Source organism: Saccopteryx leptura, chromosome 4 (assembly GCF_036850995.1).
Source record: "Saccopteryx leptura isolate mSacLep1 chromosome 4, mSacLep1_pri_phased_curated, whole genome shotgun sequence".
Taxonomy (NCBI): domain Eukaryota; kingdom Metazoa; phylum Chordata; class Mammalia; order Chiroptera; family Emballonuridae; genus Saccopteryx; species Saccopteryx leptura.
The window spans coordinates 216,754,850-216,781,359 of NC_089506.1; the positions used below are offsets into that span (position 1 = coordinate 216,754,850).

A 26,510-nucleotide genomic window follows, 5' to 3' on the forward strand; every position below is an offset into this window, starting at 1 on the left:
GGACTGGGGGACCCAAGTTGACACAGCTGGAGAAAATGGTTCTTGTAGGACCCAGGGGGGGTACTCACTGCAGAGTCTTTCAGCTCCTCTGCCTGTTTGAAACTTACATGCTGGAGACAAATGGATACAGACTGCTTCATACAACGAGGGAATGAATGAACAGCCTGAAAGTTCGGGTGGAAACCCGCTGAAATGCTGTCTTTGCACTCTCCTGTGTCCACTCCAAAGTGGGCTGGATTACTGTTACAACCATCTTTTTCTTTTCAAAGAGAAAAACGGCACAAGCATGAATCGATATTACAGGCATTTATTTCGAGGGCGTAACGCCAGGAAGGAAGTCCCCGAGATCAGAGTGGAGTGGGAGACAGCTGCTGGCCCTCACTCAAAGGGCAACAGGGTCTCAGAGCTTCTCTACAGCCCAGAGTGCAGGGCAGTCCAGGGGCAGAGCTCCTGGGTGGGCTCTGGACCCAGGGCCTGGGGTCTGGCTGCCCACCTGTCAGTGTGTCCTGGGTCCCAAGAAACCCAATGTCAGGAGAGGTGGCACAGGAAGTTGTGCAGAGGCAGGGCCACGAGCCCTGACAAGGAGATCCCCAAGGTGTCGGAAATACAGGCGGCCGCCATGGCAAACTCCCGGTGCTTGTCACTGGTCTGGGGACAGTGGGGAGCAGGGGTGAGGCTCCAGTCCTCCACACCCCCGCCCTGGCTTCCCCCAGCGAGGCCACCCGCTGCCCTCGCCGACCCAGCGCTGACCTCCAGGGCGATGTTGTGGAAGGTGTTCACGTAGGCAGCGCCCCCCAGGAGCCCCTCGTACAGAACGATCAGGAAGACGAGGTAGATACTTGGCAGGAAGCTCACCCACACGTCCACCAGCAGGAAGGCCAGGTTGAGGCCCTGTGGGGGCAGGTGGGGGGGCGGGCTGAGCCTGGGACCCGAGGCAGGAGGAAAGGGAGGCTGTCACCCCCTCCAGTGGCCCCAGTTCTTGGACATGCTGATGATGGTGAGGGCCGCCAGGCTTGGATCAAACCCTAACATCCAGCCGGCCTCCTAGACCCCGGGGTTTCCTTATCCTGTCCCAGCACCCTAGACCTGTGGGTCTCTTCCCTCCCCTCTTTGTTCATGTCTTCCTACCCCCTGCAACGCCGTTCCACCTTCCCTCTCTGGGGGTCTCAGCACCCCTGCTCACAGCTTGGCTTGGATCAGGGTCACTTACTCCTGTGATTGCCCCCTGCTTGACCATACTGAGGCTACATTAGACCAGCGCTTCTCAGTCGGACTTGAGTCTGCTGTCCAGGGGACATTTGACAATGTCTGGAGATGTTCTTGTCACAACTGGGAATGGAGGCTGCTACTGGCATCTAATGGACGGAGGCCAGAGGTGCTGCCCAGCGTCGTACCGGACAGCCCAAGACAAAGAACGATGTGGCCCGAGAGCTGAGGCCGAGAAGCTCCGGCTTAGCCGTGCCCACCTCTTCCGGGAGGCCTCTCTGACCCCACCCAAAGGCGTGGGTCCTTCCTCGCGCCCCGGTCCCTCAGGGGACCCCCACATGGCCATCTGCGAGTGCCAGGGGTTGCCACCAGGCGGGTCACATGAGGATCGCAGGAGCATCTTGCTACCCACACAGGCCTTCCCCTCAGAGCTTCTGGCTCATTCCGTCTGCGCTGGGCTCAGAAATCTGCGTTTAACCCTGTGAGCAGGACGCACGTTCATGGACGTCCTCGTGCCTCCTGACCGTCCGGGGTACGGTCGTACGTGTGGAAGGCAACATTAAAAAAAGGCAAATGTATGTCCTTCTTGTTTCCATAAATGGGTTATCAAACGAACATGATTTTAAGTGAATAAAATTGGAACTGGAACTAATTTCATTTTTTGAAAACAAAACAAAACCCTTCACTCCCCCGGGGTCAGCGAGCGTGAAGAAAAGGCACTACTCAAAGGGTTAAAAGAACACGCTCCGGTAACACTAACGTGACCGGAGGGGCACTACAAACACCTTCATCCCCAGCACTAGGCTAGCTAGACGCTTCCTGTAATGGAGTTAAATGATTACGAGCCCCTTTCTACGAAGCAGCCTTGGTTGAAATTATAATTAAAATCATAAACTACATTTCAGTAGCATCTAATGAAGAACACTGAGTTAAGAACTGTTGCCCTGGCCAGTAGTGCAGTGGACAGAGCATCGTCCCGGAGCACTGAGGTCGCTGGTTCGAGCCCTGGTCAGGGCGCCTCTGAGAGGCAATCAGTGGGAACACAACTGGGGGAACAGTGAGTTGATGCTTCCTTTTCTTTCAAATCAGTGGAAAAAAAAAAAAGAATTGTTGATACAATAACTTGGGATTTTGGGGGTTACAAAGCACTGGGCTCATGGCACTGCTTAAATAAACAAAGGAGAATGTTAGAGGGTATTTGCATTCTGTTGCCATGACATTAAAATGTAACCTATACTATTCTAGATCTTATAGATTTAAGTAAATTGAAAAGGGCAAAAAGACTTTCCTATAATAGTTGAAAGTTTATTTTGATATTTACCTTCAGAACTGTATAAACAATACATGCTAGTTATGCAAAAGTACTTTTCTTTTTTTGTTTGTTTTCTTTTAGATTTTATCTATTGATTTTTGGAGAGGGAAGAGGGAGGAAGGGAAGGAGGGAGGGAGGGAGAGAGAGAGAGAGAGAGAGAGGGGAAGAGTGGGGTGAAGCGAGAAGCATCTACTCGTAGTAGCTGCTTCCTGTATGTGCCGTGACCAGGCAAGCCCAGGGATTCAAACCCGTGACCTCAGCGTTCCAGGTCGACGCTTTATCCACTGCGCCACCATGGGTCTAAAAGTACTTCTCTTACACTGTTGTAGGGAAAGATTCTTTTTCTTAAAGCTGTAGATTACTCTTGTCATGGATAGCTGAGTTTGCTCACCAGCCTTGAGATCTATAATCTGTTGAATACAATGCCACTGATTCTATTATAGTTAACTGTGCAGAATAAAAGAATTGTACATTTTCTTACTGTTAGAATGTTATTTGAAAGCCTGTGCCTCTCTCTGTATGCGGCTTGTGTAAAATCATCATTACGTGAATGGTTCTAACTGATGAAGACACAACATAACATCTTGTTCTCTCATTTTTCTTCGCATGTCTATTTCTTACTACTGCCCTGAGAAGGAGGTGTTGGCCAGCCCTGATTTCTAGATGAGGAAACCGAGGTTGCACCTGGTTCAGAGGTCTGCCCTAAGTCACACAGCCACTGAGTTCAGATGCTGCAAACGATGTCCACGTTTGCCTAGTCGCAGAGGACACGTCAGACATGGAGCCCTGCTGGCCTCTGTTCCTCATGCTTAGAACACAACAGTGAGCGAGATAAAAACAACACTTTCTACTGCGGGACGGAAGCACTGGGGACCTGGGGACACGAGGAGCCGAGGTGGGAATGGGGCGAGGGCCAGGGACCCAGTACCTGCAGCAGAGCCAGGGCCCACGTGAAGCGGATGTGGCAGCAGCGCAGAGAAGAGCGGGAGGCGAAGACGCCGGCCTGGTACAGCATCTGGTACCTGAGAGAGGGGCCGCGGGTAGGAGGAAGCCCCTCCGGGGTCCCCGCGCGTGGCAGCCCCTCCCAGCCCCAGGCCCTCCCAACAGACTGCCCACCCGGCTGCCCACCCGCACCATTCTCACCAGCGGTACTGCTGAGCATGACTCAGGGATGTGTTCCGGAAGAAGAGGAGCTCAAACTGCAGCGAGGGCCAGACCGGGGACACGAACGGGGACATGTGAGTCCTCCCACCATCTCTATTTCCACACCCCTCCCGCAGCCCTTACTCACAAGTCCCTGGTTGATGAAATACTCAGCAAAGTAAACCAGGACCAAGGGGATGATGTAGCACAGCAGGCCCTGGGAGAGTCAGAGACACGAGCTAAGCGGAGGGCTGGGAGACGGGCACTGGCCACCGACAGGGACAGGCCGCGGCCACCACGCATACCTTGAATATGGTCCACTTTTCCTGAAGGGAGAGGTCTGAGCTGGAGTCTGCAGAGGGCAGGGAGAGAGGGCAGGTGAGGCTGGGCATACAGACTAGCAAAGGGGTGCTGGTGGGAGCACCCACCAGCCATCCAACAGCGTGAATGCACAGGACTGTACAATTTAAATAGTCCCATTGGTACACTTCACGTTACGTCTATTTCACTGTGATTTAAAAAAAAAGAATGAAGCAGATGAGACCGCTTCACAGCTCTTGTACAGTGGTGGCTGTCCCTAGCCACACTGGTCCCAGGCCTCTTTCCTGCCACAGGGCCTCAGCACTTGCTGCTCCCTCTGCCGGGAACCTGTTCACCCTGCTGTCCGTGGGGCTGATGCCTTCTCTCTCAGAAGGCCTCACTGACTACCTCCTCTGAGTAGCACGCCTCTCCGTGTCCCCCAGGTGTCACTTTCTAGCACATCACTGCTCTACATCCTTCCAGCAGCCGTGTGAAAAGCACGTGTCTGACTCGGCCGTTCACGAGTCTGCCTCACTTCCTTATCTCGCTCACCACTGCACCCGCGGCGACCGGGAGGCCCAGCACCTAGTGAGTCCTCCATGAGTGTTTCCTGAGTAGATGAATGTGAATGGCTCTTCCCACAACCAACACACACACCCGCTTCCCCTTCCTGCTGTCCCCGCAGAGAGGAACCCAGAGGGCGCGTGGCGCTGTGGACCCCGCGTCTCCTACCTGGCTTCGACTCTGTGGCCCCGCTGCTCATCAGGGGTTGACGAGCTTCCCTCTCTGCCTCTTCTTCCCCTCCAGGGTCCGGGGACTCGGGAGATGTCAGCAAAAAGAAATAGCTAGGAGGACGCGGAACAAGACAAGCCTCTGTCAGGGGAGGAAGGTCACTCCATCCCAGGGCAGCCCCCTTATTTCTACACTCTGCTGAGGCATACTACCCTGACTGATCGCTCTAATTGTAGAAAAATGCTTTCCTCTCTGGAGCTAAAACTTTTTTTTTGTACTTTTCTGAAGGGAGAAGAGGGGAGGCAGACAGACAGACTCCTGCATGCGCCCGACCAGGATCCACCCAGCATGCCTACTAGCGGGAGACGCTCTGCCCATCTGGGGCGTCGCTCCATTGCAACCGGAGCCATTCTAGCACCTGAGGCAGAGGCCATGGAGCCGTCCTCAGTGCCCAGGCCAACTTTGCCCCTGTGGAGCCTTGGCTGTACGAGGGGAAGAGAGAGACAGAGAGGAAGGAGAGGGGGAGGGGTGGAGAAGCAAATGGGCGCCTCTCCTGTGTGCCCTGGCTGGGAATTGAACCCAGGACTTCCACCTGCCGGCCCGATGCTCTACCACTGAGCCAACCAGCCAAGGCCAAACAATTTTTTTTTTGAGAGAGAGAGAGATAGGAAAGGAGAGAGAGACAAGAAGGGAGAGAGAGAGTGAGAAGCATCAACTTGCAGCTGCTTTCACTTTAGTTAAGTTGAGCTGCTCATATGTGCCTTGACCGGGGCAGAGCCAAAGTCTCCTTGCTAAGCCAGCAACCTTGGGCTTTTCACGCCGGTGACCTTTGGGCTCAAGCTGGTGAGCTTTGGGATGGTGTGGATGAGTCTTCCTCAAGCCAGTGACCCCGCACTGAGAGCCAGCGACCTCAGGGTGTCGAACCGGCAGCCTCGGCGTCCACTGCACCACCACCGGGCAGACTGGAGCTGAAACTTGTCTCCTTGCTGCTTCTCCCCCTAGGCCTTCGTTCTGACGCCTGGCTCACACTAAGCCAGACGGTTTTCTTGACTGTTAACCTAATAATTATTGTAGCTACTACCTATTATAGGTTCAGAGCATTCCAAATTTCACTCGTGTTTTGTCTTCATGCTGTGATATCCACAGTCCTCCTGCGTATAATATTTTCTACTTAATACTTTCAATTGATTCCCTTTTCCTACAGAGCCTTGTCCTAAGCAATAATCTGTGAAATCACAGGTTTCATTGACTAAATCTTTTTCTAATACACATAAAAATACACATAAAATTAATAAAGTCCACCCTTGTCCCCCTTCAATAACCGCACGGTTCTGCACACATCATACATATCCCCTCACAGGGAAGCAAGTAGAATGACCACCATTTGATAGATGGGAAAACTGAGGGTCAGAGAAGTAAAGCAACTTGTCCCAGATCACACAGCTAACAAGGGGCGGCTCCAGACTCAAACCCAGGCCTCATTCAAAAGGCCTCACTGTCCAGAACCTAGGTCCCTCCTAACAAGGCTGCAGGGCTCCAAGGATTGTGATCAGGAGCTGGTGTTCTCTCCTGGAGCCCCTCCCCCTCTGGCCCTAACCTAGGTCCCTAACGAGGCTGCAGGGCTCCGAGGACTGTGATCAGGAGCTGGTGTTCTCTCCTGGAGCCCCTCCCCCTCTGGTCCTGACCTAGGTCCCTCCTAACAAGGCTGCAGGGCTCCGAGGACTGTGATCAGGAGCTGGTGTTCTCTCCTGGAGCCCCTCCCCCTCTGGCCCTAACCTAGGTCCCTCCTAACGAGGCTGCAGGGCTCCGAGGACTGTGATCAGGAGCTGGTGTTCTCTCCTGGAGCCCCTCCCCCTCTGGCCCTAACCTAGGTCCCTAACGAGGCTGCAGGGCTCCGAGGACTGTGATCAGGAGCTGGTGTTCTCTCCTGGAGCCCCTCTCCCTCTGGCCCTAACCTAGGTCCCTCCTAACAAGGCTGTAAGGGTCTGAGGACTGTGATCAGGAGCTGGTGTTTTCTCCCGGAGCCCCTCTCCCTCTGGCCCTAACCTAGGTCCCTCCTAACGAGGCTGCAGGGCTCCGAGGACTGTGATCAGGAGCTGGTGTTCTCTCCCGGAGCCCCTCCCCCTCTGGCCCTAACCTAGGTCCCTAACGAGGCTGCAGGGCTCCGAGGACTGTGATCAGGAGCTGGTGTTCTCTCCTGGAGCCCCTCCCCCTCTGGCCCTGGGCAGCTCACCTGGCCAGGAGCACGACGGGGACGCCCAGCATGGACAGCAGGGTGTGCCCGGGAGAGAGGCCGGCCTGGGTGAGGCCCAGGTAGGACAGGGCCCCCAGCAGCCCTGCTCCTCCTGTCCCTGAGGACCACCAGGAGATCACCGCCCTGAGAAGGAGACACCGGAACCCTAAGAGGACAAGAGCCAGCAGGGGGGCCTCCTCGCCCCACTCCCCTCTGCCTGCTTACCTGGGGTAGAAGGAGGTGAGTGAGAGGAAGGTGACCTCCCCCAGGCCTGATGAGATGCTAGCCAAGACCACACCTGCGGCAGGACAAGCACGACAGTGGCCACACCTAGCCTTGTCCCAATAGCCCGTCCCTTAAGGTGTCTAGTTGTGGCCTCCTCTGCATCAGCTCAGAGGGGCCAAACATAGATCCTTGGATGGGCGGGGCTCCGGATCTGAAGTAGAACCAACCCCTCCTCTGCAGGTCCTCTCACAGGGGCGGCACTAACACCCACCGTTGTCAGGCAGGAGAGAGAACCCAGCCTGGACGCGCCTTCCACCCCAGTGGGAGAGTCTTGGTTCCTCCGCTCATCTCAGCCTCCAGCGAACCCACCCACTTCCTCCCATCCCCCACCACGATGACCTCATCTCCCGCCTCCTACTCACACAGTCCTAGCAGCTTCTCAGGGTTACAGAAATAACTCCTGTCCTTTGGGGATTTGGGCAGACTGCTCCCACAAATGCTCTGTTGCAATTCCTCTGGGCCCCCCACCTGATACCAAATCTCACTCACCACACAGGCTGGTCCCCACTGAGTGGGAAAAGGCAACCAGGATGAAGCTTCCAGCCGCACAAACCCCACTGACGAGAACCCGGGGGCTGGGGGAGGGTGGGGAGGGAAGGGACAGTCAGCTCAGGCCCTCACTGCCTCCGACCCTCCTGGCCGCCTCAGACTCCGACCACCTCTCCCCCAGATGTCCACACCCAGACCTGTAGGGCAGCAGGTGGAGGCCAAGAGGAGCCAGCAATTTGATGACGAGCGTGGGGAGGATGTCCGCTAGGAGCACCGCCTGGGACAGGAGAGCAGAGTGAGACCCCAGACCTTCCCGGGGACACACCTCTGAACCAAGGGGCTAAGGAAAGACAGACCCCAGCCAATGAGACCTGCTACAAGCATGGGCTCTGCATTCGGATCTGGGCTCAAGTCCCAGCTCTGCTGCTCCTTGACTGGGTACCAAGACATTCACATTCTCTGAGTTTCAGTCTCACCTGGAAAATGGAGGGCGACTATACTGCCTTGCTCCTAGTACTATAGTGTGGATTGAATACACCAATATTATTTGTCTACGGCCATACCACCCTGAACACGCCCGATCTCGTCTGAATACACCAATATTAGCTACATATAGAAAGGGCTCAGGAAGTGGCAGTCTTACTTATTACGATTAGGACAGCCCCAGCTGGACGCTGAGGGGGTACAGTGGGGGCGGGCAGTGGGAGTCCAGGCGGGGCCACGTGGGTGTGGGAGCGGGCAGTGGGAGTCCGGGCAGGGCCACGTGGGTGTGGGGGCGGGCAGTGGGAGTCCGGGCGGGGCCACGTGGGTGTGGGAGCGGGCAGTGGGAGTCCGGGCGGGGCCACGTGGGTGTGGGAGCGGGCACTGGGAGTCCGGGCAGGGCCACGTGGGTGTGGGGGCGGGCAGTGGGAGTCCAGGCGGGGCCACGTGGGTACTCACAGCTGTGGAGACCGAGTTGCAGTCGAATCGGGATGAGTTGCTGTGGGGGGTGGGCACTGGGTCTGGGTCTACCTGATGAGACAGAAGCAAGTCTTTGACCCAGGGAGGTAGGAGGGCAGACAAACAGGGCGTGGCTCCAGTCCCAGCTCTGCCTGAACTTGAAGGGACGGCCTTGGGTCAGCACTGGCCTCCCGGACCTCAGTTTCGCTGTATATGCACAACGGGAAGGAGAAGCCTTCCATGGAATGACCCACAGGCCAAGAGTGGCCCTGTAAATGGAATTTCTTTGGGTAACACATTCAGGAGCTTTCATGAAAAAAATGTGGGCTTCCAGAAAATCTGATCTTGGCCCAAATCCCTGTTGGACTGGCCAGGTGGCAGCTGCTCCCTCGGCCATGTGCCCTCCAGCTCCTCAGACCACAGGGTCTCAGCCGGAGGAGATTACATCCCACAGGGAACAGCTGGCAACATCTGGAGACATTCTGTTTTGTTTTGATTTTTCTTTTACAGAGACAGAGAGTCAGAGAGAGGGATAGATAGGAACAGACAGACAGGAACACAGATGAGAAGCATCAATCATTAGTTTTTTGTTGTGACATCTTAGTTGTTCATTGATTGCTTTCTCATATGTGCCTTGACCAGGGGGCTACAGCTGAACGAGTGACCCCTTGCTCCAGCCAGCGACCTTGGGTCCAAGCTGGTGAGCTTTGTTCAAACCAGACGAGCCCGCACTCAAGCTGGCGACCTCGGGGTCTCGAACCTGGGTCCTCTGCATCCCAGTCTGACGCTCTATCCACTGCACCACTGCCTGGTCAGGCAGGAGACATTCTTGATTGTCAATATTGGAGGTCAGGGGAGAAAATGAACTGGAGGTCAGGGGGTGCTATGGCACCTAGTGAAGAAGCCTATGCTAAACACCTGAGAATGCACAGGGCCGCCCCCAACCCAGAATTACCCGGCTCAGAATGTTCCCAGTGTGAGGGTTAACAAACTCCGCCATAGACCGTGGTCCTGCCCAGCTAGCATCTGAGTTTGTACACCTGGCACCAAGTGATTCTTATAGACCCTTCCAGCTCTGAGATCTGGGAGACTGGGGACCTTAGCCTCCTCACCCCACCCCTTGGCTACCCCATTCCATGAGTTTTTCAAGGGAGTCTCTGCCCCAGGGTGAGCCCCGCATCTTCCCATAGAGACTAAACACAGTGGCAGAGGTAGAGAGGGTCACTCACATGGCTTTGGTTCCCAGATGCCCTCTTGTGGCTAAGGATGTCGTGAGCAGCACTGAGCATCACCACGTAAGAGAAGTTGTTGCATAGGCCCAGGAGCCTGGAGTGAGCAGGACAGCCCCCCCCCCCAAGTCTTATTGAGACAAAATTGACATAAAAGAACAGATCTGAACCTCCTTTCAGGCCTGCAATCTATCCACAATCCTAGCACCAAACCTCCCCCTTCCCTTCAATCAGCTCCCACTTTTTTTTTTTTAATTATTTATTTATTTATTCATTTTTAGAGAGGAGAGGGAGAGACAGAGAGAGAGAGAGGAGAGAGAGAGAGAGAGAGAGAAGGGGAGGAGGAGCTGGAAGCATCAATCCCATATGTGCCTTGACCAGGCAAGCCCAGGGTTTCGAACCTGCGACCTCAGCATTTCCAGGTCGACGCTTTATCCACTGCACCACCACAGGTCAGGCCCACTTTTTTCTTTATACATGACCCCATGGTCACTGGCTTGAGCCCAAAGGTCGCTGGTTTGAGCAAGGTGTCACTGGCTCAGCTTGAGTACTCCCCACCCCAGTCAAGGCACATATGAGAAAGCAATCAATGAACAACTAAGGCACCACAATTATGCGTTGATGCTTCTCGTCTCTCCCTTCCTGTCTGTCTTTCTGTCTCCCTGTCTCTCTCGCTTAAAAAATAAATAAATATGGGCTTTGGGATCACAGACTTCGGTTCATATCTAATCTCCCAGACTTTTCCCAGGAAAAGAAGAAAGTCCTCTTTTTTTTTTTTTTTTTTTTTTTTAACGAGAGGACAATAGGCAGAGACAGACTCCTGCATGTCCACCCCCTCTGGTATCCACCTGGCAAGCCCACTAAGGGGTGATGCTCTGCCCATCTGGGACCCTTGCTCTGTTGCAACCAAAGCCATTTCTTTTAGTGCCTGAGGCAGAGGCCATGGAGCCATCCTCAGCACCTAGGCCAACTTGCTCCATTGAGCTATGGCTGCAAGAGGGGAAGAGAGAGCGAGCTAGCTAGCTAGCTAGAGAGATACAGAGAAGTGAGAGGGGGAGGGGTGGAGAAGCAGATGGGTGCTTCCTCCATGTGCCCTGGGTGGGACTCGAACCCAGGACATCCACATGCCAGGCCAACACTCTACCACTGGGCCAACCGGCCAAGGCCAAGAAAGTCATCCTGATGACTGTTCCTCTGCACTCCCACCAGTTCCTGGGGCACTTCTCATCCACTGATCCACTGTCTCTGATGCACTGTGGTGCAGTAGAAAACTCCCAGGGCTTGAAACCAAAGGACTATGTTCAGGTCTTATGCCTGACACTTCCTTCTTGAGTGGCCTCAGTCTATTCATGTGTAAAGTGGGGATACAAATTTCTCTTCTACCTTGTAGTGTGCTGTAGGGATCCAAACAGGTAATACCAAAGTCCTTTACAATGCATGAAAGATCTTTTATGATTTTTTTTTTTTTTTTTTTTTTTTTTTTTTGTGGCAGAGGACACAGAGAATCAGAGAGAAGGACAGAGAGACAGGAAAGGAGAGAGATGAGAAACCTCAATTCTTCGTTGCAGTTCCTTAGTTGTTCATTGATTGCTTTCTCATATGTGCTTTGACTAGGGGCTACAGCAGACCAAGTGACCCCTTGCTAGAGCCAGTGACCTTGGGCTCAAGCTGGTGAGCCTTGCTCAAACCAGATGAGCTTGCGGTCGAACCTGGGTCCTCCACATCCCAGTCCGATGCTCTATCCACTGCGCCACCGCCTGGTCAGGCCCATGAAGGATCTTGTTTGCTTACTCTCATCTCCCAGGCTCAGTGATGGGAATGCAACTGGGTCTAGCACCAGATTTCACGTATCCCTTCCACAAGCCTTTAGAAAGGGGTACTATTGCTCTTCCCATTTTACTGCTGAGAAAATGAGGCTCAGAGAGGAGAGGTAAGTAGAGTCACACGGGAAGTCACTTCCAACCCAATCTGCCACTCAAGACCTTGATGTTCAGGTGAAAGCTAGAAGTATTTTTTTTTAAAGATTCTTTTTATTGATCTTAGAGAGAGGCAAAAAAGAGAGAAGGGGGAAAGTGGGAAGCATCAACTCATAGTAGTTGCTTTTCATATGTGCCTCAACCCAGTAAGCTCAGGGTTTTAAACCAGTGACCTTAGCATCCCAGGTCAATGCCTTATCCACTGTGCCACCACAGGTCAGGCAGTATATATCTAATTTATTGATTTGAGAGATAGAGAGAGAGAGAGAGAAACATTGTTTTTTGTTGTTCCACTTATTTATGCACTCATTGGTTGACTTGTTATATGCCCTGACCAGGGATCGAACCTGCAACCTTGGCACATCTGGACAAGGCTATAAATCAACTGAGCTGCCCACCCCGCCAGGCAGTGCTAGAAGTATTTCTCAAGGCTCAGTACTTAAGTGATTTTAGAATGTAGACAGATGATCTTTTCAAAAGCAGTGATGCATTTATTTAAATGTGCATAGGAAAATATTGGCTTTCTGTCTCAAGTAGTGATTTAAAGTTTTCTTTAAAAAAATGTATGTATTTACAAATTTAAAAGCTTAATTGGTTGGAGCAAAAACAAGCAAATAATCCTACAGGTGGTAATGAGGATCTTTGACTAAAACTCAAGGTGGTAGGCCTGACCTGTGGTGGCGCAGTGGATCAAGCGTGGACCTGGTTTCGCCAGTTTGAAACCCTGGGCTTGCCTGGTCAAGGCACATATGGGAGTTGATGTTTCCTGTTCCTCCCCCCCTTCTCTCTCTGTCTCTCTTCTCTCTCTCTCTCCCTCTCTCTCTCCTTTCTAAAATGAATAAATAAAATAAAAAATTAAAAAAACTCAAGGTGGTAAGAAGATGCTATGATTGGGAAATTTACACATTGCTTCAGGGCAAATCAACTGGGTCAGTAAATATTTGCGGATTCAGCTCCTTTTCTGCAGCTCAACTCTTTCTTCCCTCTTTCCCCCCACCCCCATCACTTTCACCCCATTTTTACTCCTGTTGAACGCTTCCAGCGACTCACCAGAAGCCCACCGCATTCTTCCAATGGGCGCCTTGCCCGCCCAGCGGAGGGGGCCGAGGTTCCGGGGTGGACACCTCTCCTGGGAGGGCGAGAAGGTATGATGACCCCCGCTCCACTCTTTGATGTATGATGACCCCACGCGTGTTCTCCCTGGGAGGTCGCGGGGCAGAGGCAGTCACTCCAGTGAGGGCGGGGCGTGATACTCACCCTCGGAATCCGAAAGGCGCCGCCGCCGCGAGCCTGCACAGCCTGCCATGGCATCAAGCTCAGATCCTCCGAGGGTTCCAACGTCAGCGCAAGTTCAGAGCCGGCTCCGACGGGACAGATGAGGGTCTGCGACCTGTGAGATGGATCAACGCCCCACCGCCGGTCCCAGCCGCGGCTTCTCTGCTGCACTCGCGCCCGGCGATCCGCTGAGCTAAACCGGGGATCCATCTCGCGCTCTCGCACGCCCCATCACGCTGCACCCGACGGACTCTCCCCCCAACACCTCTAAAGCAGGGGTCCCCGGAGTCTGTACCTTTAAGAGCAGCTGAACATTCCGCACCGGGAACAGCAGGTTGACTGGTCATGTGACAGCAACAGCGGGTTCCCCGTCACGTGCTCCGAGGTCTTCACCATTTCCGGATTTTATCGGGGTTTTCGCTGTAGACATTCTCAGTTTCGGGGTGTGGGACCCAGAGAGGCCAGGAGAACCGTAGAACCCGCTACTTTAGAACAGGAGTGGGTGGGATCATCAAGAAGAGCCCTGACGTTCGAGTAAGGGCGCCCAAGGCTGTGACTGGATTGAGCCAGCACTAATCATGGCGGCGAGCTGCTTCAGCCCTCGCGGTCCTCACTTGCCAGAAACAAATATGGCCGCCGGGCTACTCCTTTCAGACTGGATTGTTTCTGGCTGGGAAAAAAGAGGGACATCTTCAGGTCATTCTTATTCTTATCTGTCGTCCTTAGATTGCTTTTCGAAACTGAATGCAAAGGTAACATCCACCTAAGAGGATTTCCTTGAATTATTTATTGGCAGTATTCAAGGCATTCCCAAATTATCCTAGAACCAAAGGATATCACAGAAGTAGTCCAATCCCGGTCTTACAGATTAGAAAACAAAAAAGGAAAGTTACTGATGATCATACAAAGTTAGAGCTCATACAGAAGTGACCTTAGAGACCCTTTTACAAATAAGAAGTAGAGTACCAGAGACAGGGTGCTGGCTGAGCAGGCAGGAGCCCTGCCTGCAATGGTGCTTAGACCAGATGATTTTAAGGCCCAAGATTCTGGTGCTGTGATCTCATTTGTCCCTCTAATTGGAAATATGGGAACTGGGGCTCCAGAAGGGGGCTAAGGGAAGACTGTGTACATCAATGTCATTTCACATAGTCCCAAATAAGGAGTGGATTCCCTTACCTACCTTTAGGTGGTAAAGCAGCATTCTGAATTTTCTCCGTCACCCCCTTCCCCGCTAATCTCTCCTGTGGGCTTCCTATAGCCGGTACCCTCCCGAACCAGCCCTTTCTCACCACCAGGCCCACAGACTGCTGTTTGATATGCGCTCCTTTTGGTCCTCTTTCCAGGTCACTCAACCAATGAAAAACGGGGTCCTTCCGCCCTGAAGGGCTCTAGAAATTCAGCAATTTTTATCATACATGGCCTCTGCCCTCAAGGAACTCACAGGAGAGTGGAAGGTAGACAGAAATAACCACAATACAAAGTCTAGCCAAGTGTTGTTTCACAAGAATCACTACAGATGAGGGATCAGGCATTGAAGCCACCAATGCGGCCCCTCCATCCCCTTGGGGAAGCCTTAATGACCCTGAAATGAGAAGCCCCAGCTCTCACCAGCCCCCTCATCACTCCACTCCTTGTCCTCAGGCAAAACAGGAACCACAAACCCCAGCTTCCTCTCACAGAGTGGCTGTGGCCTGGGGGGAGGTGGAAATGGCTGAGGTTTGAATACAAGACCTGAGTCACTTCGGCTGCAGTTGCCACAGGCCTCCCGCCCCCATCCCAGATTCTGGATCTCCTGCTCCCATTTTTTCCCTTACTGCCTTCCTCCCCTGCCCTTTAGCTCCACATGTGCACCTGAGCTCCCCTTGTGGTGCACACCCATTTCCCAGCTGGGGCTAGAAGCTGCTGTGGGCGCTGCGGAAGGTGGAAGGTGGAAGGTGGGTAGGGCCCGGGGTGAGGGTGCGTCATGGGGGAGAGAGGAAGAGGAAGTGTCCTGGGGCTTGGGGAAGGTGGCTTGTCTTGGTGGGTGGGGACAGTCATTGTCAGCTTTGTGGACACACAAGAGACAGACAGGATGAACTTCCTCCGGCTACATCTCCCCGGGCTGCATCAGGCCTTGAGGGGGGCACTGGTGAGAGGGGCAGAGATGCCAGCAACTTCCACCCTGCTCCCCGGGCTCTACCTCCCTCCTCCCTCTGAGTCTCTCCTCAGACTTGGGATTCCCTCCCCAGGATCAGGCAGCCTCCTGGCCCAGTCTCGCCTGGGTTTCAGGCCTCCCACCTCCACAAGCATACCCACAGGCCTCCAATCTGGGCCCTTTCCTGTTCCTTCTGCAGACCCTGCTGTCCTCCTCCCAGATCCCAGGGCCCCTCTTTCTATTCTGCGTCCCTCTGGCCCAGGGCCTCCAGGAGAGGGCCGGGCCTTCCCTTAATGCCTTTCCCCTGACCTCCCCCTTCTTCTAGGATTCCTTCAGCACCTTTGTCTCCTACCTTTTAGGAGATGAGGTCCCCACTGCGGAGAGGAGGGAAGCGTGTGCAGCCGAGGAACTGGGGGAGGTGACTGCAGGCAGGCCAGGGAGCGCGGTAGAGGAGGAAGCCCAGGAGGCCCTGGAGGACCTTGGAAGCAGGCAGAGCAAGGGGAATGGAGGACTGGCAAGGCCTGGAGAGGCTAGATGCCACCGGGGAGGCAGCTCAGCTACAGAACAGACCTGGAGTCAGGGAGAAGGCAGCTCCCACAGGTCTCAAGGAGACAGGCAGGACGCTGGGGCCTGGGAGGCAGCCAAGGCGTCCAGGTGCCAGGAGCCTAGTGCCCCCTTGGAGGCCAGAAAGAAGTCTGAGGCAGAGGCTGGCCCGGGCAGGAGCAGCCAAACCCAGGAGAGTCAGGAGTGCAACGAGCAGGAAGTGAACAGAGAAGAGACACCGAGAACCTGGGAGCAGGAGGAGGAGGAGGAGGAAGAGGTCAGGGCAAGAGAGCCAGGGGAGGCCAGAGGGGCGGAGTCGGAGTGGACCTGGCACAGGGAGCCTGAGGGGAAAGCCAGGGATGATAGGCAGGAGGTGGCGGGGAATGGCAGGGAATCGGAACAGGCAGTCAAGGAGGCAGTTGCAGAGGAGACCCAGAGGGCTGGGACCAAAGAGACTGGGAGGGAAGAAGAAGCGGCGGTGGCTATGTTGAGGGATGGCCAAAGCACAAGGGCACAGGGGACATGGGATCCAGGGGCAGAATCTGAGGACAGGACAGCCTCAGGCAGGGAGGAGGAGACCAGGACAGCCTCAGGGGAGGAGGACAGGACAGCCTCAGGCAGGGAGGAGGTCAGGACAGCCTCTGGGGAGGAGGAGGACAGGACAGCCTCAGGCAGGGAGGAGGAGACCAGGACAGCCTCAGGGGAGGAGGAGGCCAGGACAGCCTCTGGGGAGGAGGACAGGACAGCCTCTGGTGAGGAGGAGACCAGGACAGCCTCTGGGGAGGAGACCAGGACAGCCTCTGGGGAGGAGGAGGACAGGACAGCCTCAGGCAGGGAGGAGGAGACCAGGACAGCCTCAGGGGAGGAGGACAGGACAGCCTCAGGCAGGGAGGAGGTCAGGACAGCCTCAGGGGAGGAGGAGGACAGGACAGCCTCTGGGGAGGAGGAGACCAGGACAGCCTCTGGTGAGGAGACCAGGACAACCTCCGGTGAGGAGGAGGCTGACCTCCCAGGAATCAGGGGGACAGAATGTGGGGCAATCCCAGGAGATGGGACCCCAGAGGATACTGGGAGGGTCTTGGCCCTAGAGGAGTCGTCCAGTGGAGGCCAGGAGGAGGATGTGGGTGAATATAGAGAGGCTGAGGTGAGCCTGTTCCCCAAACAGACCCCGGCCCTGGCAACAGAAGGGGCGGGAGAAGCGGCTGAAGACCAGACAGCAGGGAAGGGGGCTGCAGAAGGCGGGAGGTCAGAGTGGGAGGCAGGGGAGGGCTTTGAGGACCAGGCAGATCAGGATGGGAAAGAAACCAGGCGGAGACAAGACTCAGAGATCAGGGCGACTCAAGCCAGTGCGGAGGAGGCGGTGCAGGCCCAGGAGGCCGAGGAGGAGAAACAGAGTTGGCCGGCCACAGAGGCCCGGCCGCAGCCGGACGAAGCGGTAAAGGAGCTTGAAGGAGATGCTGACTCTGAGGCAACCCCAGAGGCCAGACCTGAGAAGGGGTCCAGGGAGGAGAGGCGTGAGGAGGAAGCTCAGATGGGTGGAGAGGAATTGGGGGTACAGTGTGGTGGCCCCGAGCACAAAGCAACTGAAAGCCAAGAACCTGAACTGATAGGAGGCCTGCAGACCTCACCAGAGCACCTGGAGGGGGGTAAGGAAGAGCTCTGGAGCGTTCCAGCCCTGAGCAAAGAGGAGACAGAAAGGAGCCCGGAGGACAGTCCCAGGAGCACGCGGTCTGCCCAGCCTGCTGCCTCTGAGGCAGAAGTCTGGGGAAACCAGAGAAGGGATGTGGAGAGAGGCAGCACCTGGGAGGAGAGCGCAGGCACTCAAGATGGGGTAGGGGAGGCTGCAGGAGGCCAGGAGTCTGCGCTGCCTGAGGTCCTGGAAGAGGGCGGAGAGGGGGAGAGCGCCAAGGGAGCAGGGGACGGAGCAGACAGCCAGGGGCCGGGTGGGGGGAGGCCTGGGGCAGAAGTCGGGACAGGCCAGTCCGGGGGAGAGGCAGATGCAGGAGAAACCGAGGAGGAGGAGGAGGAGGAGGAGGAGGAGGCAGATAGAGGTTGGAGGCTGGAAGACGCAGCTCTGAACCCCCAGGATGGAGAGGGTACCCCAGCCAGTTCTTGGGCTACCGAGATTGTGGAGAGTAAGGCAGCTTCCAGTGAATGGGCTGCTGGCACTGGAGAAGGGCCTGAGAGAGAGGCTGGGGAGGCTTGGGAGGGGGCATGTGGGAGAGGCTGGGACTCAGGGAGAGAGGAAGCTGGCGGGGGTGAGGAGGCACTGGTGGAGGCTGCAGGAGAGGACAGAGGCGGGCAGGAATTTGGCCCAGAGGGCTCAGCGGGGGAGAAGGTTCCCGGCAGAGGTGACCAGGTGGACAGGGAGGGCGAGCCAGGGGCAGAGTGGGCGGGGCCTGGGGGCTCCGTCTTTGCAGAAGGAAGCTGGGGGCTGGGCGGTGTTACCTCGGGCTCCCAGGCGGTGAGGGCAGAGGGGACCACGGCCACCGCGGCGGCTGAGGGGCTCCTAGGAGGGAAGACGCTGTTGGAAAAGGAGGCTGGGGTATGGCAAGCGGGAGAGCAGGGGCAAGGCAGCGAGGGGCCGCGTGGGGACCGCAGCCCTGCGGGAGAGGCACACGCGCCCTGCCATGTGGAAGGTGTCGAGGGGACTGGGCCCCGGAGGGCAGAGGCAGAGGGGACTGAGCCGGAAGACCTGGGAGACATCCAAGGCCGGGAGGACCCGTCGACAAGTCAGGGCCCTGCCGAGGCTGAGCCTGGGCCACACGAAGAGGCCGCAGGCGGTCCCCGGGGGGATGCTCATGGCGGCTGGAGTGAGGTGAGGGTCCGGGGAGGGTCCGGAGCCAAACGGAGCGGAACGGTGGAGCCAGCCCCACCGTGCTCAGCGCCCCGTCCCCGCAGGCCCTCCTCCCCGGGTCTCTCCTGGATGTCTCGGCCCCGCGGAGCCGCGCGCTCCTCTCCCGCAGCTCCTCGCAGCGCCGGTCCCGGCCCTCTTTCCGACGGAGCCCCGCCCCAGAGCAGCAGCAGGAGCCGGCCAGCCCCCCACCAGGGGAGGACCTGGCAGCCCCTGAGCAGAGGCCTCTCCAGCTAGAGGAGCCCCCAGAGCCAAGCCCCCCGAGGCCTGAAGGGACCCCAGTGCCAGCCAGGAGAAGGCCCCTGGGACGCGGGTAAGCGCAGGGCGAGGGGACTCGGCTGGGAAGGGCAGGAGGTTGTGGACACCTGGAGAGCAGCTCCCGGCCTGTCTTCCTTCTCCAGGTTTGGCCTTGCACACTCCGGCATGATGAACGAACTGCAAGCCAGACTGGGCCGGCCCCAGCCCCAGTGACGGCTCCGAGACCCAGCTCCAAGCCCAGAGCGCCCGCTGGAGGGCACAGCCGGACTCCGCTCAGCCCGACTTCCTCGGCCACTTTATCCACCCTCTGGGTCTTAGTTTCTAGAAGTATCATTCACGGAGCAGACAGAACCAGATAGCTTGAGAACCATGAACTTGAGGAATCTGACTGTCCAAGCAGCTGATGGACCACCTGCGCCTCTGGGACCGCCTCTCATGACCTGGCCTGACTTCATCTCAACCTGTCTGGGGGAGTTGACCCAGAGGGGACAGAGACAGTTCTCCCACAGCCTTCCCTCTCTGACTGTCCCCACTCCCCGAGCCCCTCCCCCGCCCTTAGAGAGCTGCTGGGAGGATGGCAGACCTGGGGGGGGGGGGCAGCCAGCCCAGAGGAGAGGCGCTGGGAAGGCCTAAGGGGTTCTGTTTACAGTCAGAGGTTGATGGAAGCAGACGAGCCGCCTTGAGCTTCCAAAATGGGAGCTCAGCCTCAGAACTCCGCTGGTTACTATGGCAACCACCACCTGGGCAAGCCAGAACGGGGAAAGGTGGGCCAGGAACCCCCAAAATGGAGGAGCAGAGAGGGGGTCCCAGGTTGCCAGAGGCTGCAGAGTCCATTCGAGGCCCCCATTGGGAATCAGGCACCCCTTCTCTGAAAAGAAGCGAGGCGGAGGGAGGGCGGGAGTGCTTTATTAGGCACCCAGAATGGCGGCCGAGCCCCCAAACAATAAATAAACCATCGTTCCCCTACACAATAAATAAATATCCAAGAAATAAATACCCAGCAAGGGCTGGAGGGGCCTTCAGTTATCGGGTAGGGTCTGGGGAGGGAGGTTGGTGGAGTCCTGCGTTGTCGAAGGCAGGGAGCTGGTGGCTGTCCTGTTGGCCCAGACTCGAGTCCTAAAGCCCTAACAGTGAGGGAAAGGGTTAAGAGATCACTCCCTCAGGGCTGGGAGCCAGCCGGTGTTGGGCAGCCCAGGCCAGGACGGGGCTCTTAGCCTGGGAGAGCAGCAGCAAGTCCCTCACGGCCCGAGACAAGACGAGCTCCAAGGAGTGCAGCAGCCGGTAGCTGTAGAGGAGCTGGGGCCAGGACACCGGGGCTGACCCCTGCGAGGGGCTGCCCAGAATCCCTGGGAGCAGCCCCTTCCCCTCCCGATTCTCCTCCTCCTCGTCCTCAGGGAGGTGGAGTCCTGCAGCCAGCACCTGCAGGGAGAGGCCGGTGGGTCAGAAAATGGTCAGGCTGAGGCGCTTGAGAATCCTTTCTCCCCGAATGACATCAGAGACCACGAAGTCATGATTTCCCTGGACAACCCCTATTCAGATCTTCCACTGTGTCATCATTTCATGTGTCCTGCCTGAGTTTTTGCTTCAAGAAAGTGGAAGTGACAGTGAGGTGATGCTCCTGGCAGGAGCTGGCTCGCTCACTCGGGCCTGCTCTGGGCATTTGGGGTTCTGGGAATTCCTTTCTTAAGGGTTGTCTTCGGATCAGAAATGGACAGAAAAGTGATATAGCTAGGTTTTCTGTGGCTTGCATTTTCGATTCTCCTTTTAGTAAAGGTAAAACTCTTATTTCCCTTTGAAGTGTTCAGGAGAACCTGGTGATGTCAACAAATGACAGGGAGAGGGAAACCAACGTTCTCATTGGTCCTGCTGATACCAGGTGGTGCTCTCATTTGAGACCGAGACCCCAGGAGCAGACGGAGGTTCAGGGGGGTAGGACCAGGGTTTGGTGCAGCTACACACACACACACACACACACACACACCTTTCACACATACAAGGGATTTACAGCAGTGTTTTTCAAGATGACAGAGTCTAAAATCTTCCTACAACATCAGGGTGGTTAACTTTTTGTGGACCGGCACAGAATTTCTGGTGGACTCGCAGCGGTCCGCGGACTGGTGATTGAAAAACACTGATGAGCCCTGGCCGGTTGGCTCAGCGGTAGAGCGTCGGCCTAGCGTGCGGAGGACCCGGGTTCGATTCCCGGCCAGGGCACACAGGAGAAGCGCCCATTTGCTTCTCCACCCCTCCGCCGCGCCTTCCTCTCTGTCTCTCTCTTCCCCTCCCGCAGCCAAGGCTCCATTGGAGCAAAGATGGCCCGGGCGCTGGGGATGGCTCTGTGGCCTCTGCCCCAGGCGCTAGAGTGGCTCTGGTCGCAACATGGCGACGCCCAGGATGGGCAGAGCATCGCCCCTGGTGGGCGTGCCGGGTGGATCCCGGTTGGGTGCATGCGGGAGTCTGTCTGACTGTCTCTCCCTGTTTCCAGCTTCAGAAAAAAAAAAAAAAGAAAAACACTGATGATCTAGAGCATCTCCCTCCAGACTGACCCCACTTGTGGACATGGGAGTATTTTCAAAAGGGAGCCGGTGACCCTCAGTTTTGGTCTCTGGGGGCCACGGAGGGTGGGTGGGCACCCTACCTGGAAGCGAAGATGCCGCAGCAAGTCCCGGAGGTCCAGCCTTATGGCCCGCAGCCGCACCCTCTCTGAGCTGGCCCAGCTCCCCGGGCTCCCTGGCCCTCCCAGCAGGGCTTGGAAGGGGCGAAGTGTCGTGGAGAGGAAGAACAGTCGCTCTGGGTCCTGTGGGAGCAGAGGGCAGGGGTCAAGAAAGGTCCGGGGGCCAAGAGTGGCCCACTTCAAACCCAACCCCACGTCTCTCTGGGTCCCATTCTCATCCCGAATTCCAGTTCCTGTTCCATTAAAATACCCTCTCGTTCTCAACTTCATCGCCCTCTCCCCTCCCTCCGCACGCCACCAGGCTGGTCTCCGCTGTCTTTGCTGTCCCGTCTCCTGTCCTAGCCGCCTTTCCCGTCCCCCCCCCCCAAACTCATGTCCACCCCAGCCCCATCTCCCTGGTCCCATTCCTCTCTATCCACGACCCCAGTTGACTCCTTTCTCCACCACCCCGTCCTGTCTCCACGTCCTTCCTTGTTTTCCGCGTGTTCCCACTCTTTCCTATCCCCATCTCCATCCTGAGTCCCTGGTCAATCAGTCCGTGTGTCCGAGCCGAGCCGCTGTCATCATCCCTAGACTCCATCTCCAGCTCTGCCCCGCCCCACCCCACCCCGACCCCCCATCCTCACTGGCACTTCCCATCCCGTCTCCATCCTCCCTTTCACTCTCACCCCCAACCTTCTTCCTGTTGCCGACTGGTCTCCACGCACATCCCTGCTCCATACGGCTGTCTATCCCTGATCCCATTCTGTTCCCACCCCCCCTCCATGCCCAGCTCCACCTCTTGTCTTCTTCCTAACTCCATTTCTTTATTCCTCTTCATCCTTATAGCCAGTGACTTACTCCACCTGCCCCAGATTCTCTCTTAATTTACCCTCACCTCCAGTCTTCAATCCCTGCCTTCGTCACTATCCCCCCAGTTCAGCCTTATTGCCGCCCCCCCACCCCGCCCCCCCGCCAGCCCCCACTCACGGAGAGGCTGCGCCAGGCCCAGAAGGTCAGGGAGACATTGGGGAGCTGCTCCCCCAGGGGCAGGAGGTCCAGGTTCACTCCTGGCAGGTGAGACTCGGCCTGGAGGACAAGGTCTGTCAGTGGGGGCCAGACGGGACCAGGGATCTCTCAGCCCATCCCCAGAGCCGGCGGCGTCAGGGAAACTCACAAAGCCGTGGGCCTGGGCCCGAACCTCGGAGAGCAGCTTCCTGGCAAGGCGCAGGCTGACCTTGAATTCCTCCTGCAACTCCTGCAGGCTCAGGGGGGCCCTCCCTGGGGGCCTCGGAAATCCCCAGACACCAGCTTGAGCCAGGAGCAAGGAGAGCAGCAAAAGGCCCAGCCCTGGAGAGATGGGGAGAGGGTGGGCAAGATGGGGGGGGGCAACTTGAGAAGCAGGAAGGGAACAGTGCCTTTTCCGAGCCCGGGCTAAGGGCAAGCACTTTGGATCATCTCACTGATGCCTCCAAACCACGAATGGGATGGAAGGTATTGAAGCAGCAGGCCGGCATCTCCACTTGGCTGAAAGGAAGGTGCCCTTCCCCGGGCGGACGCAGCCAAGTGTTCTGCTTGGCAGGAAGGTCTCGGGCTGGGTTTCAGCCCCCTCCCCGCTGACTAACTCCCCCCGGCGAAGGGTCTTTCTCAGTGAACTGACTGCACAGCTCTACGTGCCAGCTTGGGTGCTATGATTTATTCCTCCCGTTCTGCTGATGAGGAAAGGGAGGCTGACTTGCCAAGGTACCCAGTTGGTGGGAGAGGGAATCAGGACTGGGTTCCAGATCCACCCAAAGGCAGAGCCTGTGAATTTCCCCCAGGGAACCCCGGGGAGGCGGCCACCTGCCCTGGAGCGGGGACACCCTGCTCTGCCGAGGATTCCTCGGGCTTGGCCAGGCGGCTCTGATGGCCTGGCCCCCAGCGTGGTGGGCAATGCTGGCGGGCAATGCTGGCGGCTCTTTCCCAGGGAGTCAGAAGGACAGGCTGGTCCAGCCTCTACCAAGGCAGGTGGGTCATTCTGCAGTGAGGAAGGGACAGGGGTGCCAAGAGGGGGGGAGAGGACCTGGACCAGGAGGCAGGGCCTCTGTTTCTCAGCAAGTCACCTCTCATTTCTCTGTGCCTCAGGCTCCCAGCCTTACAATGGGGGAGCGGGACCTGCTGATTTCTGCAAGGGCTTCCTGCCCTGCGCTTCCTGAGTGAAAGGAAGGGGGGCAGCAGGGCAGGGGCAGCGTGCAGCAGTTTCTCCCCCGGGCAGAGGAAATCTAGCAATCACGGGAGTTACATAATTCTCCTCGGAACACAGAGCAAAACGGGCCGCTGCGTCTAAGTCTGTCCTGCTGCCCTCCTCTCTAAGTCTGTCCTGCTGCCCTCCTCTCTAAGTCTGTCCTGCTGCCCTCCTCTCTAAGTCTGTCCTGCTGCCCTCCTCTCTAAGTCTGTCCTGCTGCCCTCCTCTCTAAGTCTGTCCTGCTGCCCTCCTCTCTAAGTCTGTCCTGCTTGCCCTCCTCTCTAAGTCTGTCCTGCTGCCCTCCTCGCCACGGCTCACCCCCGTCCGTCCTCCGTCTCTAACCCTGCGCTCTGCCCCTCGAAATGTCCGCTCAGTAAAGGCCAGGAGGGAGTTTCTGGGTAGGTCCACTTCCCCCACGGACTTCCAGAGGGGCTGGGCAGTGCCTGGCTCTCTAATGTCCAGACTCCATGACTCGGGAGCCACTCTGGCATCCTGGAGACTCTGGGCAGAGTGGGGGTTCTTCCCCGCTCTGTGCTGCGGGGAGTGGATGCCCCAGGTTCCGGTGGGCATTGTCCACCCAGAATTGGACTGTCACTTCCTAGTGACCCTCCGCTTCCTGCTGAGCTCAGGAGCCCCCAGACTCTGCCTTGTCTTCTTCCTAATCTCTGCAGACAGTCTTGGACCCTTTGAAGGTTCGATCTCCATCCTTCAGTCCTTGGTCCCTGCTCTGACCCTGCCATCGGCTCTGGTTCCAGCCTCTGAGTCCTTCAGTCACCAACTGCAGACTAGACCTCCTCCCAAGCTCCGAGCTAGAGACGCCTGACCCTGTTAGAGGGCTGGCTCTTGGCGGCAGCCCCCACTCTTGCCAGTCCTTCCTGCTGCTCCTCCTCTGTTCCTTCCAGCCCCAGTTCCCAGCCCAGCTGTCTGGCCTTTGCTCGCTCGCCCCAGCCAAGCCCTTCATTCCTCTGCCAGGTCCTGGTCCCCGTCCATCTGCGTGTCTAGCTGTCCCCATGCATGCCGGTCAGGGCTTCCCATCCTGCCCAGCCCTGCCTGAACCACCAGCCCTCTGCTCCTGCCCTCCGTCCATGCCGGCCCACCTGTCTCACCCTTTGCCGGCCCATGGAACCCCCTCATCTGTCCAACCCCTCTTCCCCCACTCACGCCAGCCTCACTCCCACCCTCTAGTCCGCTCTATCCTGTATCCTGCCAAGTGGTCGCCCTCAGACCTCCACTCCCGTCCACACAAGTCAAGCTCTCCCATCCTCTCCGCCCAGGCTCGGCCAAGCCTCCCACCCCTGCGCCCCGAGCCCTGGCCTCAAACTCACGCCAGCCAAGGTCGCCTGCCTTCTGGCCCATGGCAGGGCCCAGCCTCTGTGACCAGCCATCTCCCGGCTCGGGGGCGTCTTATACCGGACTGCCGGTTTCACTTTCCGTCCTGCTTATACTTTCAGCTTTGCTTTAACTCAGTCTTCCCTCCACACAGCCCCTCGCTAAAATGGGGAAATGTGATTTCCCTTCCCAGAGTGGGGGAGGGGTGCGGTGAGGGGTGGCGGGAAGCTGGGGTTTTGGTTACTCCGCGCTGCTGACCCCTGCTGAGCCCCCTGGGCCAGTCGTCCCCTCCCTTCCCCACCCTTAGGTGAGCCACCCTGCCTATTTGCTGGTAGGTCCCCAAGACTTGAGTCCCCTCCTGCTTCTCTGCTCGGTCATTATCATTCAAGTGCCATCACCCAGCCAGGTAAGAAGACTGCCCATCGGAGGGGACTTGGGGGGCTTCCTCTCTCCTGGTTTACCAGATGGCTGAGGAAGGGACTGAAAGGGAAGTGGGATCTCCCTGGGAGACTGGAACGGGGCTTTGTATGGGGCAGAGGGGTCTCTGTCTGGGCACACAGTCCAGGGCTCAGTCTGTAGCCAGGATCAGGGCTGGATGAGAAGTTTCATTCAGGGCCAAGAGCTCGGTCTCTCACCAGAGTCAGATCTTACATAATAGGTCATTCTATAATCAGGATCAGGGAGTGGTCTAGGGTTGAACTCAGAGCTTCGTCTGGGGTCAACATCCAGTCTCTGTGTTTGGGGTCGGAGCTATCAAGGACCCGAGGGCTCTGGTTGGGACGAGTTAGTGTTGGGCTCAGTCCAATACCGAAGGCTCGGTCTGTGGTTGAGGTTCTGACTGAGCCTGTGACTCAGTTGATGACCAAGGTCAGGGCTCAGCCTGTGGCCAGGCTGGGGTTTGTGAGGTCAGGGTCAGGGCTCAGCCGAGTTCTAGAATAGTTCTGGTGTTTCTGCTATGTAGACATCTGTCAAGGCTGGGTTCCGTCACCCACAGGCCACCTCTCTTCCAGCACGGCCCCACCTTAAGCCCCACCCTGGATTTCCCATCTTCGGAGAGAAGATGGGGGTTTCTTGGTCTTCCGCGAGGCCGGCTGCTGCCACTTTCCTTTTGGGACCTGTGGGGTTTCCCTGCTGGGTCCCTGCGGTGAGACAGAAACCAAGGGGCTTCCTCTTCCTCCCCTGCCTCCTCAGCCCAGCCTGGGCAGCCTGGCGCCAACCACCAGGGAAGTACCAGCACCAGCCAGGGAGCAACCCGGGAGGACTGCTGGAGGAGAAGGGAAAGGAAGAGAGGCTGGCAGCTGCCTAGCCCAGACTGGTTTTCCCTGCAGTGCCCCCAGGTGGTGGCAGCGCATTCTGCCACATCCCAGGCACGTGGGGCTCCCTGCTGGGGGTTTCT

The 26,510-nt window shown here is 57.0% G+C and overlaps 3 protein-coding genes across 7 annotated transcripts; 1 reads left to right on the top strand and 2 right to left on the bottom strand.

Moving 5' to 3' along the window:
* Positions 1-291: 291 nt before the first annotated feature.
* On the bottom strand, positions 292-15,711 carry CLN3 (CLN3 lysosomal/endosomal transmembrane protein, battenin). 3 transcript variants are annotated; one of them, XM_066383174.1, is made up of 17 exons: positions 15,606-15,711; positions 13,415-13,789; positions 13,102-13,312; positions 12,895-12,973; positions 9,869-9,965; positions 8,640-8,711; positions 7,898-7,977; positions 7,701-7,786; positions 7,152-7,224; positions 6,927-7,070; positions 4,694-4,806; positions 3,967-4,013; positions 3,810-3,878; positions 3,662-3,717; positions 3,447-3,540; positions 751-891; positions 292-648 (listed from the first exon to the last, which is right to left on the bottom strand). In XM_066383174.1, the coding sequence occupies exons 3-17, from the start codon at positions 13,148-13,150 to the stop codon at positions 529-531; spliced, it is 1,320 nt and encodes a 439-aa protein (XP_066239271.1). In that variant the 5' UTR covers positions 13,151-13,312; positions 13,415-13,789; positions 15,606-15,711; the 3' UTR covers positions 292-528. The 3 variants fall into 3 exon arrangements, with proteins under 3 accessions (XP_066239271.1, XP_066239272.1, XP_066239270.1); XM_066383175.1 differs by lacking the exon at positions 15,606-15,711 and having other exon boundaries at positions 13,102-13,234; positions 13,415-13,433; XM_066383173.1 differs by lacking the exons at positions 13,415-13,789; positions 15,606-15,711 and having other exon boundaries at positions 13,102-13,408.
* Positions 14,429-19,903, top strand: APOBR (apolipoprotein B receptor). 3 transcript variants are annotated; one of them, XM_066383123.1, is made up of 5 exons: positions 15,068-15,247; positions 15,579-16,691; positions 16,770-18,614; positions 18,698-18,963; positions 19,052-19,898. In XM_066383123.1, the coding sequence occupies exons 1-5, from the start codon at positions 15,083-15,085 to the stop codon at positions 19,119-19,121; spliced, it is 3,459 nt and encodes a 1,152-aa protein (XP_066239220.1). In that variant the 5' UTR covers positions 15,068-15,082; the 3' UTR covers positions 19,122-19,898. The 3 variants fall into 3 exon arrangements, 2 of the variants coding, with proteins under 2 accessions (XP_066239220.1, XP_066239221.1); XR_010751189.1 differs by having other exon boundaries at positions 14,429-15,247; positions 15,579-18,147; positions 19,052-19,903; XM_066383124.1 differs by having other exon boundaries at positions 15,176-15,247; positions 15,579-18,614.
* Positions 19,904-20,015: 112 nt separating this feature from the next.
* On the bottom strand, positions 20,016-25,175 carry IL27 (interleukin 27). The gene is given in 6 exon segments (XM_066383180.1): positions 20,016-20,105; positions 20,108-20,327; positions 21,547-21,705; positions 22,552-22,650; positions 22,739-22,911; positions 25,111-25,175. Coding segments are annotated over 6 exon segments (720 nt in total). The 5' UTR covers positions 25,142-25,175; the 3' UTR covers positions 20,016-20,067.
* Between the last annotated feature and the right edge of the window lie 1,335 nt (positions 25,176-26,510).

Bases quoted from the DNA above. Each gene is read 5' to 3' on its own strand.
- CLN3 (XM_066383174.1), bottom strand. From the start codon at position 13,150: ATGGCAGGCTGTGCAGGCTCGCGGCGGCGGCGCCTTTCGGATTCCGAG. The intron at 7,225-7,700 runs GTGAGTGAGATT...GTCCTGCCGCAG, and splicing joins AGTGGGGACCAGCCTGTGTG to GTGTGGTCTTGGCTAGCATC. The intron at 4,807-6,926 runs GTGAGCTGCCCA...GCGTCCTCCTAG, and splicing joins CCCGTCGTGCTCCTGGCCAG to CTATTTCTTTTTGCTGACAT.
- APOBR (XM_066383123.1), top strand. From the start codon at position 15,083: ATGGGGGAGAGAGGAAGAGGAAGTGTCCTGGGGCTTGGGGAAGGTGGC. The intron at 15,248-15,578 runs GTGAGAGGGGCA...CCCTTCTTCTAG, and splicing joins AGGCCTTGAGGGGGGCACTG to GATTCCTTCAGCACCTTTGT. The intron at 18,964-19,051 runs GTAAGCGCAGGG...TTCCTTCTCCAG, and splicing joins AGAAGGCCCCTGGGACGCGG to GTTTGGCCTTGCACACTCCG.